The 21,806-nt window shown below is 46.2% G+C and overlaps 1 protein-coding gene across 1 annotated transcript in view; it reads right to left on the reverse strand.

The window, feature by feature from the left end:
* The window catches only part of ABCG1 (ATP binding cassette subfamily G member 1), a 95,198-nt gene extending 80,040 nt beyond the window's left edge, over positions 1-15,158 (reverse strand). The window contains exons 1-2 of the mRNA XM_069760680.1: positions 15,062-15,158; positions 7,073-7,316 (exon numbers count right to left, since the gene is read on the reverse strand). Of these exons, the coding sequence (XP_069616781.1) occupies positions 7,073-7,316; positions 15,062-15,103 (286 nt within the window). The 5' untranslated portion in view covers positions 15,104-15,158. The remainder of the gene's footprint in view (positions 1-7,072; positions 7,317-15,061) is intronic.
* Between the last annotated feature and the right edge of the window lie 6,648 nt (positions 15,159-21,806).

Genomic DNA, 21,806 nt, shown 5'->3' on the forward strand with positions numbered 1-21,806 from the left:
CGTGCTGAGACTTGTAGTTCCACAGCCTTTGGCATGCTCTGTAGAGAATGCTTCCAACTTTTTCTTTAAATGTTACAGAATGTTCTTTTCCACTCGATTTATAGTCTGTAATTGCCAGTTACGGGCACTGGAACCACCCGACAGTGGAGGTAATGGATTCCTGTCTGCTGATGCCGCGCATTTATCTCGCACCCGTCACAAACATAAAGGATTCTCTAAGATGCAAAGCGGAACAATCCCGCAGCGCGGCACAACATGGCGGTGTCTTCACAGCTCAACCACATTCCTCCTAGTCCCACTATTTAAGGACTTTATTTCCACCAGCTGCCTCCATGCCCCCTTTGGGTTTCAGTTCTTCACCATTTGTAAGACTTCCGCTTGCTGTCAGTGAATAGAGGGCGCGCCGTATAGCGGCTCTCTGCTGTACGGAGTGAAGCTCATCAGATGGACGTGATCACGATGAGTTTTTGCTGCATTGTGACGCAAGTATTATGTGACGGTAATATTGTGTGAGCTGTATATGGCAGTATTATTTGGATCCTGTGTGGCAGTATAATTTCAGCATTATATGGCCATATATTGTGGGATATATATGGCAGTATTATATGTTTGTAATAGATGGTAGTATTATATGGACACTGTATGGAGATATTATTTAAGCATTGTGCGGCGGTATTATGTGACGGTAATATTGTGTCACCTGTATATGGCAGTATTATGTGTGGCAGTATAATTTCAGCATTGTATGGCCATATATTGTGAGAAATATATGGCAGTATTATATGGCTGTATTACATGGTAGTATTATATGGACACTGTATGGAGATATTATTTAAGCATTGTGCGGCAGTATTATGTGACGGTAATATTGTGTCACCTGTATATGGCAGTATTATGTGTGGCAGTATAATTTCAGCATTGTATGGCCATATATTGTGAGAAATATATGGCAGTATTATATGGCTGTATTACATGGTAGTATTATATGGACACTGTATGGTGATATTATTTAAGCATTGTGTGGCAGCCTGGTGTGATAGCAATATTGTGTGATCTTCATATGGCAGTATTATTTGGAAACTGTATGGCAGTATTATTCCAGCATTGTATGGTAATATTGTGTGGGAAATATATGGCCTTATTATGTAAACCCTCTATGGTTATATTATTTGGATACTGTATGGAGGTAATAACATATGGCAGAATAATATACGGTAGATAATAATACTGTATGGAGGTGATATTTAGGCATTGGTATGGTAGTATTGTATGGTAAATATTAGGCTGGATTGTGAAAGCTCTCTATGGTAGTATTATATAGATCCTATATGGCGGTATTATTAAGGCCTACTGCTAGAAACCCCTTTAAGAGGATAACAATGAAAATGTTCCCAGTTGATTTTGCATTGTCCCCTGTTGAGCAGGAGGAGGTCAGGAAGAAGGATGTCGTGCACTGAAAAGTGCTGGGAATAATGACTGTATTACCTGAGCCCTCAATGGTACTATTATTTGGATACTGGATGGCGGTATTATTTAGGTATTGTGTAAGAAATATATGGCATACCATGTCAGCTCTTTAGATTCTATTATTTGGATACTGGATGGCGGTATTATTTAGGTATTGTGTAAGAAATATATGGCATACCATGTCAGCTCTTTAGATTCTATTATTTGGATACTGTATGGCGATATTATTTGAGTGTTGAATAAGAAATGTATGGCATACCATGTCAGCTCTCTAGATTCTATTATTTGGATACTGTATGGCGATATTATTTGAGTGTTGAATAAGAAATATATGGCATACCATGTCAGCTCTTTAGATTCTATTATTTGGATACTGTATAGCGATATTATTTGAGTGTTGAATAAGAAATGTATGGCATACCATGTCAGCTCTCTAGATTCTATTATTTGGATACTGGATGGCGGTATTATTTAGGTATTGTGTAAGAAATATATGGCATACCATGTCAGCTCTCTAGATTCTATTATTTGGATACTGGATGGCGGTATTATTTAGGTATTGTGTAAGAAATATATGGCATACCATGTCAGCTCTCTAGATTCTATTATTTGGATACTGTATGGCGATATTATTTGAGTGTTGAATAAGAAATGTATGGCATACCATGTCAGCTCTCTAGATTCTATTATTTGGATACTGGATGGCGGTATTATTTAGGTATTGTGTAAGAAATATATGGCATACCATGTCAGCTCTCTAGATTCTATTATTTGGATACTGGATGGCGGTATTATTTAGGTATTGTGTAAGAAATATATGGCATACCATGTCAGCTCTCTAGATTCTATTATTTGGATACTGTATGGCGGTATTATTTGAGTGTTGAATAAGAAATGTATGGCATTACTATGTGAGCTCTCTAGATACTATTATTGGTATACTATATGGCAGTATTATATAGCTATTATATGGTTGTATTATGTATCGCTGCACTCAATGGTACTATTTTTTGGATACTGTTTGGTGGTATTATGTGAGAAATATATGGTGTTATTATGTGAGCTCTTCATGGTGCTATTATTTGGATAGTCGATGGCGGTATTATTTAGATACTGAATGAGACATATTTGGCATTATCATGTTAGCTCTCTAGATACTATTATTTGGATTCTTCAGCCTCTTGGCAGAGAACGTAATGGCGCCGTCTTCCCGTGATATCTCACGGATTTTCCTCTTTTTCGTTTTAATATTTTCTTTATGGTCGATTTATAGAAACTTTTTTTTTTTCCTACTTACCAAAAACCTAAATCAGATTATGAAGCACTTACAAAACGAGAACAAGATAATCCTCGAAAATAAAGCGCCAGACACTTAATGTTCAGCGGAACAACCTCCCGATTACAGATTTGTAGAAAATTCACATTTCATCCCGTGGGTTTTAGTTTTGTAAAGAGGTCAGGATTAAAGGGTTAAAGGGGTTTTCCAATTTCCCATTTTTTTGATAGGAGAGCTTAACAAAATAAACTAAGCACAGGGCGATCCTTCACTGGGATCATCAGCGATCGGCTGTAATCTGTAAGTGTTCAGTTTTCCTGCAGCGCCTCCGCAGGGAATATGAGGTATTGCACTGTCCTCATTGAAAATAGTGGATTCTGTGTGTAATGCAGGACAGGTCCTCCAGAGTGAGAGTCGCTCTTATCTATCTGCTCTCTAAGAGATGAAGAATCTTAAAGGGCAGTTTCTTCTATTATTATCCTATGACCGGTTTCCTAGCAGTGCTCATTCCAAAAGGGCGTGAGTCCGAGCTTCACCCCACAGGTCATTTAGTAGGTTCATAAGCTGCCAAAATACTGCCTACACCCATAAGGCTATGTTCACATGTTACTTTTTTTGCTGCTTCTTTTTCTGCAGCCAAAACTGGATCTCTTGGCGAAAAGGTTTTGCTGTTTTTTTGTTGTTGCGCTTTTCAAGATCCCAAAGTTTAGCTTTGGTTCCACCGTGCAAGCAGGGATAATACAAGGTGTTAGGCCACCAATGTAACACATATGTGACACCATAAACATTTTTAGAAAAAAAAGGGCAATTTAATCAAGTTACCTAGTGGAAAAGGTTTTTTTTTTTTAAACTATTCTGAACTAAAAAGTTCATGAAAAAATACACAAATACAAATGTAAAAACAGCGGGGGGGGGGGGGGGAGGAGGTGAATTGGTCAGGCATAGCTTACCTAAGACACTGGCAGTGCAATGCATTTTTCGGGCATAGTTCAATTTCACACATTGGTCAGGCATTGTTTACTTTCACACATTGGTAGTCCATTGAGTTTGTCAGGAAGTGCTTTTTTCACACATTGGTAGGGAATTGCTGACTATCACACATTGGTAGGACATTGTTTACTTTCCCACATTGGTAGGGGATTGAGTTGGCCAGTCATTGCTTACATCCACACATTGGTAGGGCATTAAGTTGGTCGGACATTGCTGACTTTCACACATTGGTCGGTCATTATTTACTTTCACACATTGGTTGGTCATTGAGTTGGTCGGGCATTGTTTACTTTGTCACATTGGTCAGGTATTGCTTACTTTCACACATTGGTTGGGCATTGCTTACTTTTACACATTGGTAGGGCATTAAGTTGGTCGGACATTGCTGACTTTCAGACATTGGTCAGGCATTGCTTACTTTCACACATTGGTCGGTCATTATTTACTTTCACACATTGGTTGGTCATTGAGTTGGTCGGGCATTGTTTACTTTCACACATTGGTAGGGGATTGAGTTGGTGGGGCATTACTTACTTTTGCACATTGCTAGGGCATTGAGTTAGTTGGGTATTGTTTACTTTCTCACATTGGTCAGGTATTGCTTACTTTCACACATTGGTCGGACATTGCTTACTTTCACACATTGGTCGGTCATTATTTACTTTCACACATTGGTCGGGCATTGCTTACTTTTACACATTGGTAGGGCATTAAGTTGGTCGGACATTGCTGACTTTCAGACATTGGTCGGGCATTGCTTACTTTCACACATTGGTCGGTCATTATTTACTTTCACACATTGGTTGGTCATTGAGTTGGTCGGGCATTGTTTACTTTCACACATTGGTAGGGGATTGAGTTGGTGGGGCATTACTTACTTCTGCACATTGCTAGGGCATTGAGTTAGTTGGGTATTGTTTACTTTCTCACATTGGTCAGGTATTGCTTACTTTCACACATTGGGCGGGCATTGAGTTGGTTGGGTATTGTTTCGTTTCACACATTGGACGGACATTTTGTTGGTCTAGCATAGTTTACTTTCACTCATCAGTAGGGCATTGAGCTGGTCGGGCATAGTTTATTTTTACACATTGGAAGGACATTGAGTTGGTCGGGCATTGTTTCCTTTTATACATATCACTAGTTTAAAGGGAACCGGTCATCAGAACAATTGCTATTAACCTGCAGATGCGTATAAAGGGTTAATAGCATATCACTGATTCCCTTTAACTAAACTGTACTAATACTAACGTCCATGCTCAGGTGAGGCCACCAAGGCATTATGGTTTAAACTTGGGAAAATCCCCAAAACACATGGATTTCACATCCTCCTTTTTTTCCACTAAAAACGCTGCAATACATTTTTGCTGCTTTTTTGTATTCATTGCTTTCCATGGATGAAAAAAAACATTGCAAAAACGCTGAAAGAATTGAAACGCCGCAATTTTCATATTCAGTCAAGAAAAAAAAAACACAAACGAGTGCATGAGATTTCTGAACTCACATAGTTTTTGCTGGCACGGTAAAAAAGCAGCTTTTAATTTGCATAAAAAAAACAGAAGTAAAAAAAACTGCAGCAATAACGCAACGTATGAATATAGCCTAACGTTTTTTTTGTTCCAATTCACCAAAAAGATGGATAGAAACAACAATTTTTCCATTCACTGACAGCAAGCAGATTTGATCATGGCATAATGAAATTAAAATATTTACCCAAAATACATTTTTTTTTCCTTGCTCCAAATTTCATCATTATCAATATATCTGCTTGCTGTCAGTGAATGCAACCTGTCTCAATGGCATGTAATTGCCCTTAATACAGCTGAGGGACAGCCTTGGGAACAATGGGCACAGCGCCCGCTCCTCCTGCACATGGGGCAACGACGCCTCGGCTATCCGGATGATTTCAGCACCTTCCTGGCACGTGAGGAAGCTAGGAGGCAGCACAAACTGGGCTCGCTACTTATTATCTCCTCTGATTCATCAGCGGGCTGTAATCATAGGTGAGAACGCTACACGCAGCGAGGTGGGCACATGGGGCGGCACGCAGCCCACTGAATAACCCGCGGTGCCAACCTGTCATTTACTTCACAAAGGATGACGGACAGCAGGTGACGGAGCCACTTATAGGGAAGCGCGGAGCATTACGGGGTCCGAGAGCAGCGCTGCACACGCAGAACATCGCTCCTTTGGTTTCCGGAGGATTAATATGTGAAATCCAATATTAAGGGGATGTCTCATCCGGATAAATTGGAGAAAAAATGCAAAAAAAGTCAAGTACGGAGGGATTTTATCATCCTATTGTGTACGGCCGCTGCCTGCTTTACCTATGCAGTCAATCAGCAGAGGCAGGGAGGGAGCTTGCAAGCTTTTCGCTTTAGAGCTTGGAAGCGCTCCTCCGAAGCTCCAGTTTCAGTGTCCTGGCTGCGCTCCTTCGATTTTGCGCACAGTTCGGGCAGGCGGCTCAGGAGGAATATCACTGGTCTGAACTGTCAGTCATCAGGAGCGCACTGCTCCCTGGCAAGCAGGAGGCAGGGGAGCGCTGCGCTCCTGAAAAAAAAAGAGCATAAAAAGACCCTTTTAAAAATTTTCTTTTCTATTCTAAGAGATTATGAAGCTGGATGGCAGGATCGCAAGGAAAAAAACATAAATGCCCAGAGTGAGCGCCATAAGATCGCCTCAATTCTGACCTGTAGGTGGCTCTATAAGGAATAGGGGGGATCCAAGAATGTCGCTCTTAAAGGAAATCTGCCAGCAGGTTTTTGTTATGTAATCTGAGAACAGCATAATGTTGGGGCAGAGACCCTGATTCCAGGGATGTGTCACTTATTAGGCTGTTTCTATAAAATCAGTGTTTTATCAGCAGGAGATTATCACTAGAGGACTAGATGCCTTGTGCTTCCTGGTCCAGCCCTGCACTGATTGGCAGCTTTATGCAAATATACAGAGCACACAGAAAGCTGACAAACCAGTGGCGTAGGCGGGGATAGACAAGGATCAGCATTCAGAGCTCTGCTAGAGCTGCAGCACAGAAAACTGATTCTAAAACAACCGCTCCACACAGGAAACTAAGTGGCACAGCGCTGGAATCAGGTTCTCTGACCCTACAAGAAAGTTGCCCATAGGGGGCACTAGAGTAACACTCTTCTTCCTTCTGGAAGAGAGCTTATTTGCATACTTATTTCCCAGAGAGCATTGCCTGGGCTGCCCTCCCGGATGTCGGCCGCTCTTACTGAAGGACACGTAACACGTTGCGCCATCACCAGACAAAAGGACATTTATCACTTTTAACGAGAAGCCGCCGTCAGTGATTTCTCCCCCCCTGGAATCGATCATTACCTTTCTTTTTCCACCACGGCCCTTCAGGGATAGAGAAGGAGAGATCCTTGAATTCGATATTCACAGCCGGCCTGCGGGGTAACGAGGAGAAGCGCTGCGCTTCCGTCAGGCTGTTGTCCACTTTCTTTAAATGTCCATTAAGCAGGGGGGTGTCCTGACTCCCAGCGCAGCCGGAGACCACCTCATCCAGCGACACGCAGACTGACTTTGGGTCGGACATTGCAGCGGCGGGGATGCTAGAATTCTGCAAAAAAAAGAAGAAAAAAATCAGTATAAATAAACCTAAAATATAACAATTGTGAGATTTAAAGGGCCAGTGTCACCAGACTAATTAATCCCAACTTTGTCTTTATATTTAAAGGGGTTGTCTGGATTCAAACAAAAACAGCGTCAAACACAATTACAAAGGGCGTTTCTTTCTCTGGAGGACCCAACACACCCCTAAATAACACAGGCAGTGTAATACCTCATCTTTCCTATGGGGGTGCTGCAGGGAAAACTAAACCTGCCGTGTTTTCCCACTTTTTTTTTGCAGCTGATCGCTCATTTTTGGAGCGTTTTATAAACATCTTTAACCATTTACAGAAAAAAACAAAAACCTAACACCTAAGCACTCTGGGCACGTCATTGGGCTTATGCTCCTTAAAGGGATATTCCAGTTCCATCAAATAAAGCGCAATCCTTACATGCTGAAAACTTCTGCAATTTTCCCACATAACTTTCGTATAAGGACTCGTCCAAGATCTCTGCTTGCTGTCCTCGAATGGAAGATCTAAAAGTTGTTGTCACTTTTTTACATGTATCGATTTTTTTTTTCTCATTGATTGACGCCTATAAGTCTTAATATTCGCTTTTTATATGTTAAATGTATCGATTTTTACTTTTACTCGTTGATCGGCGCCTATAAGTCTTAATATTCGCCTTTTATATGTTAAATGTATCGATTTTTTCTTTTTCTCATTGATTGACGCCTATAAGTCTTAATATTCGCTTTTTTATATGTTAAATGTATCGATTTTTACTTTTTCTCATTGATTGACGCCTATAAGTCTTAATATTCGCCTTTTATATGTTAAATGTATCAATTTTTACTTTTACTTATTGATCGGCGCCTATAAGTCTTAATATTCGCCTTTTATATGTTAAATGTTTCGATTTTTTCTTTTTCTCATTGATTGACGCCTATAAGTCTTAATATTCGCCTTTTATATGTTAAATGTATAAATTTTTACTTTTACTCGTTGATTGGCGCCTATAAGTCTTAATATTCGCCTTTTATTTTTCCACCTTATTTTTGGAGCAAGAAAGCGACGTTACCGATTGATACAAATTTTGCGACTTTTCAGGCACAACGTCTTTGTGGAAGAGGAGCGTTGGGAATCCTAGCACGGAATGAGGCTTTTAGGTAAATTGCGCCATTTTTTTCTGGTCCCGAAGTCGCTCTTGCGTCTTTCTTCCCGCTGCAGCTCGCGGAGCGACCTGTGATGCCAGATTACACAATGAGCCGGGGCTTGGTGGCATCTGATACCGATCGACGGTACAAAAAGTTCAAATCTTTCTCGTCTGGTTCCCATTGATCAAATATCTCCCCGAGGGCACGAAAAAGACAAAACCCCCAACGATCGGGTTACCCTGCTGGAAAACACACAGCGCCGCGGGCAGGAAACCTGCGTCCCGATTCCAGGCTAAATCAAGGCCGTCCATTGAGCGGTGCCAGGACTGAAGGCGACCGAGACGAGGGATGAATGTGCCCGCGCCAGTGATGGAAGCGACTTATTCTAGAAAATATCCAGAAACAACGCCCGAGAGATACACAGGGAGAAAAGGGCCACGTGACGGGCAGTAAATGTGCCGCCATATCGGCGGTCAGAAGTCACGGCCAGATCACATAATCACCGCCGGCACCAATATGGCTACCAACCATGCCATGTAAAGGGAATGTAGACAGGGAATGTCTGCCCCATGATCTGTGCGGACGGCGGCAGCGGAGCGGGGGGATCACACCAGGTTGTGCAGGGAAGAAGCCGGGATTGTGCGAGGGTCCGGCGCTCGGCTGCGCGGACAAATCTGCTTTTGTGATTCTGTCGCTGGCCGCTGGCAAAACAGAGAGCGGGCGCCGCGCCAAGTGCCACCAACATAGTCAGCCCTCCGAGGCTGTGCCCGCAGACAGGAAGCTGGAGGGGTGCCAGCTCCATGCTGGGGGTTGTAGTGCTCTATAGGGAGTTATAGAGATGTTACATGGACATGATGGGGGTAGTAGTGGGTTATGCAGTCGAGCCGAGCTCGGCAGACCCCATAGACCCCGCTGGGCTTCGTCGTCATTCCCGACCGCGCTCTGTGGAGGTGACGGATCCGACAGGTTTGTGGTTCGGTCTCAGAGAAGAGTCAGAGAAAGAGAAAAACTTTTTTTTAATATTCCCATTGACCACGTGCGAGGGTGAATACTGCATATGGGGGGACGAGTTGTATTTTTAGGGGCATTCATTTTGGGTTCAATTAGTTATTTAACTTTGTTGGATAAGAAAACCGCATGAACCATTAGAGCGAGAAGTGTTTTCCATCTTGGACAATCTATTCTTATTAGATCGGACCCCCAATAATAACCTGATCACAGGACGTAACTGCAGAAACCCCCCACTGATCGGCTGTAACCTGAGATAGAACTCCCTGCAGCGCCACCACAGGGGGGGAAGATGCATTACACAGCGTCCAATCACATCACTGGGCTGCCTTGTCTCTCATCCAGCTCCAGCAATAGTCGCCATCATATGTGAGTCCCACCGGCCTTGATACCGTTCTTCCACTGTTTTAATGTCCTGATGAATACGCTCCCCTTGTTCCTCGCTCACATCCCCAAGGTTCTCTGGAAATAGTGAATCTTCATCCTCATTCTACATCCAAGATTTCGCAGACTCGTTAGTAGCTCTTCTCTTCCACAATCTCTTCATAGTTCTCGGCTTTCTTATTCCCCAGAAAATTCTGCACATTACAAAATGCCTCCAAGCTCTTTCTTCTGTCTCATTCATTGTTGTGATAACATTTGGGTCTCTCATAAATGTTCTTATTTGAGGTCCATCAAATATTCCAGCCTTTTTCTTCTCTTCACTAAGACCAGGAAAACGTGAACATATATAGATAAAGCATTCTCCACCGTGATTGAGAGCTGTGACGAACTGCTTCATCAATCCAAGTTTTATGTGTAAGGGAGGAAAGACAATGTCCTTCCTGTCCACCAGAGGATCATGGATGACATTCTTATCTCCAGATGCCAAACTCTGTCGCTGAGGCCGTTCAGTTTTCACCCAACGCTCTGCTGTAGCTCTACTGTCCCAGTAGCACAGAAAACAAGGGTGTTATCATAACAAATGGGAATTATGCATGTTCAAAGAAAACAAAGATATTCTCACATTTATTGGGAGACTAAATGAAAACTAAATTTACCTTAGTGAACCGTATAAACCGGCACCTTTCATACATTACTTATATTTATCATGGAATTCATGAAAATGGGCTCTATACCTATAGCGCAAAAACGTGATGTGATCGAGAAATTATAAGATCAGATTTTAATTCCGCACCCTCAAATTAGTCTAAAACTGTTCTTAAAGTCCATGCCAGAAATTTTTTTTTTGTAGACCAGTGTTATCCATCTTTCTATTATCTATCATCTATCATCTATCTATTATCTATCTTATTACAATATTTCATTTGATGAGCTATCATACCACCCCCCTGTCCAGCACAGCTCCTCCCCATGTATCAGTCCAGTGTCTCCCCCCATTCCTTCCCCCGTGGCTAGCTCTCCCGTTCCTTCCCCCGTGGCTAGCTCTCCCGTTCCTTCCCCCGTGGCTAGCTCTCCCGTTCCTTCCCCCGTGGCTAGCTCTCCCGTTCCTTCCCCCGTGGCTAGCTCTCCCGTTCCTTCCCCCGTGGCTAGCTCTCCCGTTCCTTCCCCCGTGGCTAGCTCTCCCGTTCCTTCCCCCGTGGCTAGCTCTCCCGTTCCTTCCCCCGTGGCTAGCTCTCCCGTTCCTTCCCCCGTGGCTAGCTCTCCCGTTCCTTCCCCCGTGGCTAGCTCCCCCGTTCCTTCCCCCGTGGCTAGCTCTCCCGTTCCTTCCCCCGTGGCTAGCTCTCCCGTTCCTTCCCCCGTGGCTAGCTCCCCCGTTCCTTCCCCCGTGGCTAGCTCTCCCGTTCCTTCCCCCGTGGCTAGCTCCCCCGTTCCTTCCCCCGTGGCTAGCTCCCCCGTGGCTAGCTCTCCCGTTCCTTCCCCCGTGGCTAGCTCTCCCGTTCCTTCCCCCGTGGCTAGCTCTCCCGTTCCTTCCCCCGTGGCTAGCTCTCCCGTTCCTTCCCCCGTGGCTAGCTCTCCCATTCCTTCCACCGCCGGCCTCTGCTCCTTCCCCCCGCCGGCCTCTGCCCCTTCCCCCGCCGGCCTCTGCCCCTTCCTCCGCCGGCCTCTGCTCCTTCCCCTCCCTGCCGGCCTCTGCCCCTTCCTCCGCCGGCCTCTGCCCCTTCCCCCTCCGGCCTCTGCCCCTTCCCCCCGCCGGCCTCTGCCCCTTCCCCCGCCGGCCTCTGCCCCTTCCCCCGCCGGCCTCTGCCCCTTCCCCCCGCCGGCCTCTGCCCCTTCCCCCGCCGGCCTCTGCCCCTTCCCCCGCCGGCCTCTGCTCCTTCCCCCCGCCGGCCTCTGCCCCTTCCCCCGCCGGCCTCTGCCCCTTCCCCCCGCCGGCCTCTGCCCCTTCCCCCGCCGGCCTCTGCCCCTTCCCCCCGCCGGCCTCTGCCCCTTCCCCCCGCCGGCCTCTGCCCCTTCCCCCGCCGGCCTCTGCCCCTTCCCCCCGCCGGCCTCTGCCCCTTCCCCCCGCCGGCCTCTGCCCCTTCCCCCCGCCGGCCTCTGCCCCTTCCCCCGCCGGCCTCTGCCCCTTCCCCCGCCGGCCTCTGTCCTGTCCTCTCTCTCTGTCCTCTCTCTCCTCTTACATAATCCGCTTGGCCTCTCTATATCTTTTCCAGGAGGATGCTCGGAGCCGGCACTGCGCCTGCGCACAGCATCCTGTAATCCTGGGCTCAGAGGTAACTCTCGGTCAGTGGCCGCCGCTCCGCTCTGCAGGCGCCCGGTGCCCACAAGCTGCAGCCAGGAGGCTTCTCACATTCCCACAAAGGGTTAATCCTCCCGGACTTGTGCAACCCATCTCCAATAACCCATAATAAGGACCTGGAATAACCCTGCAGCTGCCGGTCACAGGGCAGATCGCCATTAACCCTTTTGCAACCAAGTCTCATTTGCAGCATTTTTAAAGCGAGTGAAAGTCCTGCAAATCCAATGATGGCAGGAAAAGGATTGTCAGCAGCCGGGCACTACAGGGTTAACCCTGCACGACAGCCGCACTGCAGGCATCAATCATCGCTCCCATTCATTACTATCACAGCAATTAATATTAGAATGAATGATTCACAGCCTCAATATCTGCACCTAGAATATAGGAGGAAGCCAGGGACTACAAGTCCCAGCAGCCAACCGGTGAGTCTAGGCATGCTGTAGAACTACAAAGCCCAGCAGGCAACCAGAGATTCTAGGAATTCTGTAGAACTGCAAGTCTCAGCAGCCAACCGGTGAGTCTAGGCATGCTGTAGAACTACAAAGCCCAGCAGGCAACGAGCGATTCTAGGAATTCTGTAGAACTGTAAGTTTCAGCAGCCAACCGGTGATTCTATCCATGCTGTAGAACTACAAAGCCCAGCAGGCAAGAAGTGATTCTAGGAATTCTGTAGAACTGCAAGTCTCAGAAGGCAACTGGTGATTCTATCCATGCTGTAGAGTTATAAGACCCAGGAGACAACCTGTGATTCTAGGATTTCAGTAGAACAACAACTCCCAGCGTGCAATCAGTGATTCTATGCGTGTTGTAGAACTACAAGTCCCAGACAAAAACCCGTCCATTACTGAAGGAAAACCACACAATGGACCCAAGTGTCAGATGACAAAAACAAGCAGCGGTTCTCCCCCTGCTATAGAAGGACTGCAAGTCCCAGCATGCAACCAGTGTTTCTATGCGTGTTGTAGAACTACAAGTCGCAGAAGGAAACCCGTGAAATACTGAAGAACCGCACAATAAATACAAGTATCAGATGACAGCAACAAGCAGTGGTTCTCCCCCTGCTATAGAAGGACTACAAATCCCAGCAAGCAAGAAGTGTCTATAGATCGCGGAGAACTAGAAGTCCCAGGTTTTCCTATCCCAGTGCAGCTGTGACCTTGAGGCATTTTATAAGGCTGGGATGATTTATAGATGTAATCTCAGGCAGAGCCAGGGTGGGGGAGGGGAGCTGTCTCTGACCATCCCGGCTCTGCTACATCCACGGTCCACAACACAGACCCAGGACACAGGAGAGTACGGAGATGTAGCAGAGCTGAGTGTGCTGAGTACATCCATACACGCTATATACTGTACTGAATGCTGTATACGGCACACAGGAGTACATAGAGATGTAGCAGAGCTGAGTGTGCTCCTGAGTACATCCATACACGCTGTATACGGCACACAGCCCCCGGTGTGTACGGAGGTGTAGCAGAGCTGAGTGTGCTCCTGAGTACATCCATACAGGCTATATACTGTACTGAATGCTGTATACGGCACACAGGACACAGGAGAGTACGGAGATGTAGCAGAGCTGAGTGTGCTGAGTACATCCATACACACTATATACTGTACTGAATGCTGTATACGGCACACAGGACACAGGAGTACATAGAGATGTAGCAGAGCTGAGTGTGCTCCTGAGTACATCCATACACGCTGTATACGGCACACAGCCGCCGGTGTGTACGGAGGTGTAGCAGAGCTGAGTGTGCTGAGTACATCCATACACGCTGTATACGGCACACAGCCCCCGGTGTGTACGGAGGTGTAGCAGAGCTGAGTGTGCTGAGTACATCCATACATGCTGTATACGGCGCACAGCCCCCGGTGTGTACGGAGGTGTAGCAGAGCTGAGTGTGCTGAGTACATCCATACAGGCTGTATACGGCACACAGCCCCCGGTGTGTACGGAGGTGTAGCAGAGCTGAGTGTGCTCCTGAGTACATCCATACATGCTGTATACGGCACACAGCCCCCGGTGTGTACGGAGGTGTAGCAGAGCTGAGTGTGCTGAGTACATCCATACAGGCTGTATACGGCACACAGCCCCCGGTGTGTACGGAGGTGTAGCAGAGCTGAGTGTGCTGAGTACATCCATACAGGCTGTATACGGCACACAGCCCCCGGTGTGTACGGAGGTGTAGCAGAGCTGAGTGTGCTGAGTACATCCATACAGGCTGTATACGGCACACAGCCCCCGGTGTGTACGGAGGTGTAGCAGAGCTGAGTGTGCTGAGTACATCCATACACGCTGTATACGGCACACAGCCCCCGGTGTGTACGGAGGTGTAGCAGAGCTGAGTGTGCTGAGTACATCCATACAGGCTGTATACGGCACTGAGCCCCCGGTGTGTACGGAGGTGTAGCAGAGCTGAGTGTGCTGAGTACATCCATACACGCTGTATACGGCACACAGCCCCCGGTGTGTACGGAGGTGTAGCAGAGCTGAGTGTGCTGAGTACATCCATACACGCTGTATACGGCACACAGCCCCCGGTGTGTACGGAGGGGTAGCAGAGCTGAGTGTGCTGAGTACATCCATACACGCTGTATACGGCACACAGCCCCCGGTGTGTACGGAGGGGTAGCAGAGCTGAGTGTGCTGAGTACATCCATACATGCTGTATACGGCACACAGCCCCCGGTGAGCCCCCGGTGTGTACGGAGGTGTAGCAGAGCTGAGTGTGCTGAGTACATCCATACATGCTGTATACGGCGCACAGCCCCCGGTGAGCCCCCGGTGTGTACGGAGGTGTAGCAGAGCTGAGTACATCCATACATGCTGTATACGGCGCACAGCCCCCGGTGAGCCCCCGGTGTGTACGGAGGTGTACCGGGCGCAGTGTCGGGTGACTCGGGCACTCACCATGGTGGCGGGCACGCTGAAGGCGGCAGTCAGGCAGGCCATCCCCTGCCCCGGCCGGGCTCGGTGCGCTGTCTACAGCTGCTGGTGCTGAACTGACGCTCTGCCTCCCGCCCGCCAGCGCCCTCTCCCGTCCTTCTTGACCGGCCTCGGCCGCTGATTGGCTGGAGCCGGCAGATGGGCGGAGCCTCTGGGTGCAGCTAAACGTGCTCTTGTTTTCTTCCCAGTCTCCTTCATGTGTCATTATCTCCACAATGTTTAGTCAATGAGCTGTCAGAGAATGGCGCTGCAGAGGGAAGGGGGGCCCTGCTCACTCACAGCGGTACAGCGGGGGACTACAAGGCCCAGGAGACAGCTAACAATACAATGTATACAGAGGAACTACAAGGCCCAGGAGTCAGCTAACAATGCAATGTATACAGGGGAACTACAAGGCCCAGGAGTCAGCTAACAATGCAATGTATACAGGGGAACTACAAGGCCCAGGAGTCAGCTAACAATGCAATGTATACAGGGGAACTACAAGGCCCAGGAGTCAGCTAACAATGCAATGTATACAGGGGAACTACAAGGCCCAGGAGTCAGCTAACAATGCAATGTATACAGGGGAACTACAAGGCCCAGGAGTCAGCTAACAATACAATGTATACAGGGGAACTACAAGGCCCAGGAGTCAGCTAACAATGCAATGTATACAGGGGAACTACAAGGCCCAGGAGTCAGCTAACAATACAATGTATACAGGGGAACTACAAGGCCCAGGAGTCAGCTAACAATACAATGTATACAGGGGAACTTCAAGGCCCAGGAGACAGATAACAATACAATGTATACAGGGGAACTACAAGGCCCAGGAGACAGCTAACAATACAATGTATACAGAGGAACTACAAGGCCCAGGAGACAGCTAACAATGCAATGTATACAGAGGAACTACAAGGCCCAGGAGACAGCTAACAATGCAATGTATACAGGGGAACTACAAGGCCCAGGAGACAGCTAACAATACAATGTATACAGGGGAACTACAAGGCCCAGGAGACAGCTAACAATACAATGTATACAGGGGAACTACAAGACCCAGGAGACAGCTAACAATACAATGTATACAGGGGAACTACAAGACCCAGGAGACAGCTAACAATACAATGAATACAGGGGAACTACAAGTCCCAGGAGACAGCTAACAATACAATGTATACAGGGGAACTACAAGACCCAGGAGACAGCTAACAATACAATGTATACAGGGGAACTACAAGGCCCAGGAGACAGATAACAATGCAATGTATACAGAGGAACTACAAGGCCCAGGAGACAGCTAACAATGCAATGTATACAGGGGAACTACAAGGCCCAGGAGACAGCTAACAATGCAATGTATACAGGGGAACTACAAGGCCCAGGAGACAGCTAACAATACAATGTATACAGGGGAACTACAAGGCCCAGGAGACAGCTAACAATACAATGTATACAGGGGAACTACAAGGCCCAGGAGACAGCTAACAATACAATGTATACAGGGGAACTACAAGGCCCAGGAGACAGCTAACGATACAATGTATACAGGGGAACTACAAGGCCCAGGAGACAGCTAACGATACAATGTATACAGGGGAACTACAAGGCCCAGGAGACAGCTAACGATACAATGTATACAGGGGAACTACAAGGCCCAGGAGACAGCTAACGATACAATGTATACAGGGGAACTACAAGGCCCAGGAGACAGCTAACGATACAATGTATACAGGGGAACTACAAGGCCCAGGAGACAGCTAACAATACAATGTATACAGGGGAACTACAAGGCCCAGGAGACAGATAACAATACAATGTATACAGAGGGACTACAAGTCCCAGGAGACAGCTAACAATACAATGTATACAGGGGAACTACAAGTCCCAGGAGACAGCTAACAATACAATGTATACAGGGGAACTACAAGGCCCAGGAGACAGCTAACAATACAATGTATACAGGGGAACTACGAGTCCCAGGAGACAGCTAACAATACAATGTATACAGGGGAACTACAAGTCCCAGGAGACAGCTAACAATACAATGTATACAGGGGAACTACAAGTCCCAGGAGACAGCTAACAATACAATGTATACAGGGGAACTACAAGACCCAGGAGACAGCTAACAATACAATGTATACAGGGGAACTACAAGACCCAGGAGACAGCTATCAATACAATGTATACAGGGGAACTACAAGTCCCAGGAGACAGCTATCAATACAATGTATACAGGGGAACTACAAGTCCCAGGAGACAGCTAACAATACAATGTATACAGGGGAACTACAAGTCCCAGGAGACAGCTAACAATACAATGTATACAGGGGAACTACAAGTCCCAGGAGACAGCTAACGATACAATGTATACAGGGGAACTACAAGTCCCAGGAGACAGCTATCGATACAATGTATACAGGGGAACTACGAGTCCCAGGAGACAGCAAACGATACAATGTATAGAGAGGAACTACAAGTCCCAGGAGACAAATATACAATGTATACAGGGGAACTACAAGTCCCAGGAGACAGCTAACAATACAATGTATACAGGGGAACTACAAGACCCAGGAGACAGCTAACGATACAATGTATACAGGGGAACTACAAGTCCCAGGAGACAGCTAACAATACAATGTATACAGGGGAACTACAAGTCCCAGGAGACAGCTAACAATACAATGTATACAGGGGAACTACAAGACCCAGGAGACAGCTAACAATACAATGTACACAGGGAACTACAAGTCACAGGAGACAGCTAACAATACAATGTATACAGGGGAACTACAAGACCCAGGAGACAGCTAACAATACAATGTGTACAGGGGAACTACAAGGCCCAGGAGACAGCTAACAATACAATGTATACAGGGGAACTACAAGTCCCAGGAGACAGCTAACGATACAATGTATAGAGAGGCACTACAAGTCCCAGGAGACAAATATACAATGTATACAGGGGAACTACAAGTCCCAGGAGACAGCTAACAATACAATGTATACAGGGGAACTACAAGTCCCAGGAGACAGCTAACGATACAATGTATAGAGAGGAACTACAAGTCCCAGGAGACAAATATACAATGTATACAGGGGAACTACAAGTCCCAGGAGACAGCTAACGATACAATGTATACAGGGGAACTACAAGACCCAGGAGACAGCTAACAATACAATGTATACAGGGGAACTACAAGTCCCAGGAGACAGCTAACAATACAATGTATACAGGGGAACTACAAGACCCAGGAGACAGCTAACAATACAATGTATACAGGGGAACTACAAGGCCCAGGAGACAGCTAACGATACAATGTATACAGGGGAACTACAAGTCCCAGGAGACAGCTAACGATACAATGTATACAGGGGAACTACAAGACCCAGGAGACAGCTAACAATACAATGTATACAGGGGAACTACAAGTCCCAGGAGACAGCTAACGATACAATGTATACAGGGGAACTACAAGACCCAGGAGACAGCTAACAATACAATGTATACAGGGGAACTACAAGACCCAGGAGACAGCTAACAATACAATGTATACAGGGGAACTACGAGTCCCAGGAGACAGCTAACAATACAATGTATACAGGGGAACTACGAGTCCCAGGAGACAGCTAACAATACAATGTATACAGGGGAACTACAAGACCCAGGAGACAGCTAACAATACAATGTATACAGGGGAACTACAAGACCCAGGAGACAGCTAACAATACAATGTATACAGGGGAACTACAAGTCCCAGGAGACAGCTAACAATACAATGTATACAGGGGAACTACAAGTCCCAGGAGACAGCTAACAATACAATGTATACAGGGGAACTACAAGACCCAGGAGACAGCTACCAATACAATGTATACAGGGGAACTACAAGTCCCAGGAGACAGCTAACAATACAATGTATACAGGGGAACTACAAGACCCAGGAGACAGCTAACAATACAATGTATACAGGGGAACTACAAGACCCAGGAGACAGCTAACAATACAATGTATACAGGGGAACTACAAGACCCAGGAGACAGCTAACAATACAATGTATACAGGGGAACTACAAGTCCCAGGAGACAGCTAACAATACAATGTATACAGGGGAACTACAAGTCCCAGGAGACAGCTAACAATACAATGTATACAGGGGAACTACAAGACCCAGGAGACAGCTAACAATACAATGTATACAGGGGAACTACAAGTCCCAGGAGACAGCTAACAATACAATGTATACAGGGGAACTACAAGACCCAGGAGACAGCTAACAATACAATGTATACAGGGGAACTACAAGTCCCAGGAGACAGCTAACAATACAATGTATACAGGGGAACTACAAGTCCCAGGAGACAGCTAACAATACAATGTATACAGGGGAACTACAAGTCCCAGGAGACAGCTAACAATACAATGTATACAGGGGAACTACAAGACCCAGGAGACAGCTAACAATACAATGTATACAGGGGAACTACAAGTCCCAGGAGACAGCTAACACTACAATGAATACAGGGGAACTACAAGACCCAGGAGACAGCTAACAATACAATGTATACAGGGGAACTACAAGACCCAGGAGACAGCTAACAATACAATGTATACAGGGGAACTACAAGTCCCAGGAGACAGCTAACAATACAATGTATACAGGGGAACTACAAGACCCAGGAGACAGCTAACAATACAATGTATACAGGGAACTACAAGACCCAGGAGACAGCTAACAATACAATGTATACAGGGGAACTACAAGACCCAGGAGACAGCTAACAATACAATGTATACAGGGGAACTACAAGACCCAGGAGACAGCTAACAATACAATGTATACAGGGGAACTACAAGACCCAGGAGACAGCTAACAATACAATGTATACAGGGGAACTACAAGTCCCAGGAGACAGCTAACAATACAATGTATACAGGGGAACTACAAGACCCAGGAGACAGCTAACAATACAATGTATACAGGGGAACTACAAGTCCCAGGAGACAGCTAACAATACAATGTATACAGGGGAACTACAAGACCCAGGAGACAGCTAACAATACAATGTATACAGGGGAACTACAAGTCCCAGGAGACAGCTAACAATACAATGTATACAGGGGAACTACAAGACCCAGGAGACAGCTAACAATACAATGTATACAGGGGAACTACAAGTCCCAGGAGACAGCTAACAATACAATGTATACAGGGGAACTACAAGACCCAGGAGACAGCTAACAATACAATGTATACAGGGGAACTACAAGTCCCAGGAGACAGCTAACACTACAATGAATACAGGGGAACTACACGTCCCAGGAGACAGCTAACAATACAATGTATACAGGGGAACTACAAGTCCCAGGAGACAGCTAACAATACAATGTATACAGGGGAACTACAAGACCCAGGAGACAGCTAACAATACAATGTATACAGGGGAACTACGAGTCCCAGGAGACAGCTAACAATACAATGTATACAGGGGAACTACAAGTCCCAGGAGACAGCTAACAATACAATGTATACAGAGGGACTACAAGTCCCAGGAGACAGCTAACAATACAATGTATACAGGGGAACTACAAGTCCCAGGAGACAGCTAACAATACAATGTATACAGGGGAACTACAAGACCCAGGAGACAGCTAACAATACAATGTATACAGGGGAACTACAAGTCCCAGGAGACAGCTAACAATACAATGTATACAGGGAACTACAAGTCACAGGAGACAGCTAACAATACAATGTATACAGGGAACTACAAGTCACAGGAGACAGCTAACAATACAATGTATACAGGGGAACTACAAGTCCCAGGAGACAGCTAACAATACAATGTATACAGGGGAACTACAAGTCCCAGGAGACAGCTAACAATACAATGTATACAGGGGAACTACAAGACCCAGGAGACAGCTAACAATACAATGTATACAGGGGAACTACAAGACCCAGGAGACAGCTAACAATACAATGTATACAGGGAACTACAAGTCCCAGGAGACAGCTAACAATACAATGTATACAGGGGAACTACAAGACCCAGGAGACAGCTAACAATACAATGTATACAGGGGAACTACAAGTCCCAGGAGACAGCTAACAATACAATGTATACAGGGGAACTACAAGACCCAGGAGACAGCTAACAATACAATGTATACAGGGGAACTACAAGGCCCAGGAGACAGCTAACAATACAATGTATACAGGGGAACTACAAGACCCAGGAGACAGCTAACAATACAATGTATACAGGGGAACTACAAGACCCAGGAGACAGCTAACAATACAATGTATACAGGGGAACTACAAGGCCCAGGAGACAGCTAACAATACAATGTATACAGGGGAACTACAAGACTCAGGAGACAGCTAACAATACAATGAATACAGGGGAACTACAAGACTCAGGAGACAGCTAACAATACAATGAATACAGGGGAACTACAAGGCCCAGGAGACAGCTAACAATACAATGTATACAGGGGAACTACAAGACTCAGGAGACAGCTAACAATACAATGAATACAGGGGAACTACAAGTCCCAGGAGACAGCTAACAATACAATGTATACAGAGGGACTACAAGTCCCAGTAGACAGCTAACAATACAATGTATACAGGGGAACTACAAGGCCCAGGAGACAGCTAACAATACAATGTATACAGGGGAACTACAAGACCCAGGAGACAGCTAACAATACAATGTA

Source organism: Ranitomeya imitator, chromosome 3, assembly GCF_032444005.1.
Source record: "Ranitomeya imitator isolate aRanImi1 chromosome 3, aRanImi1.pri, whole genome shotgun sequence".
Taxonomy (NCBI): domain Eukaryota; kingdom Metazoa; phylum Chordata; class Amphibia; order Anura; family Dendrobatidae; genus Ranitomeya; species Ranitomeya imitator.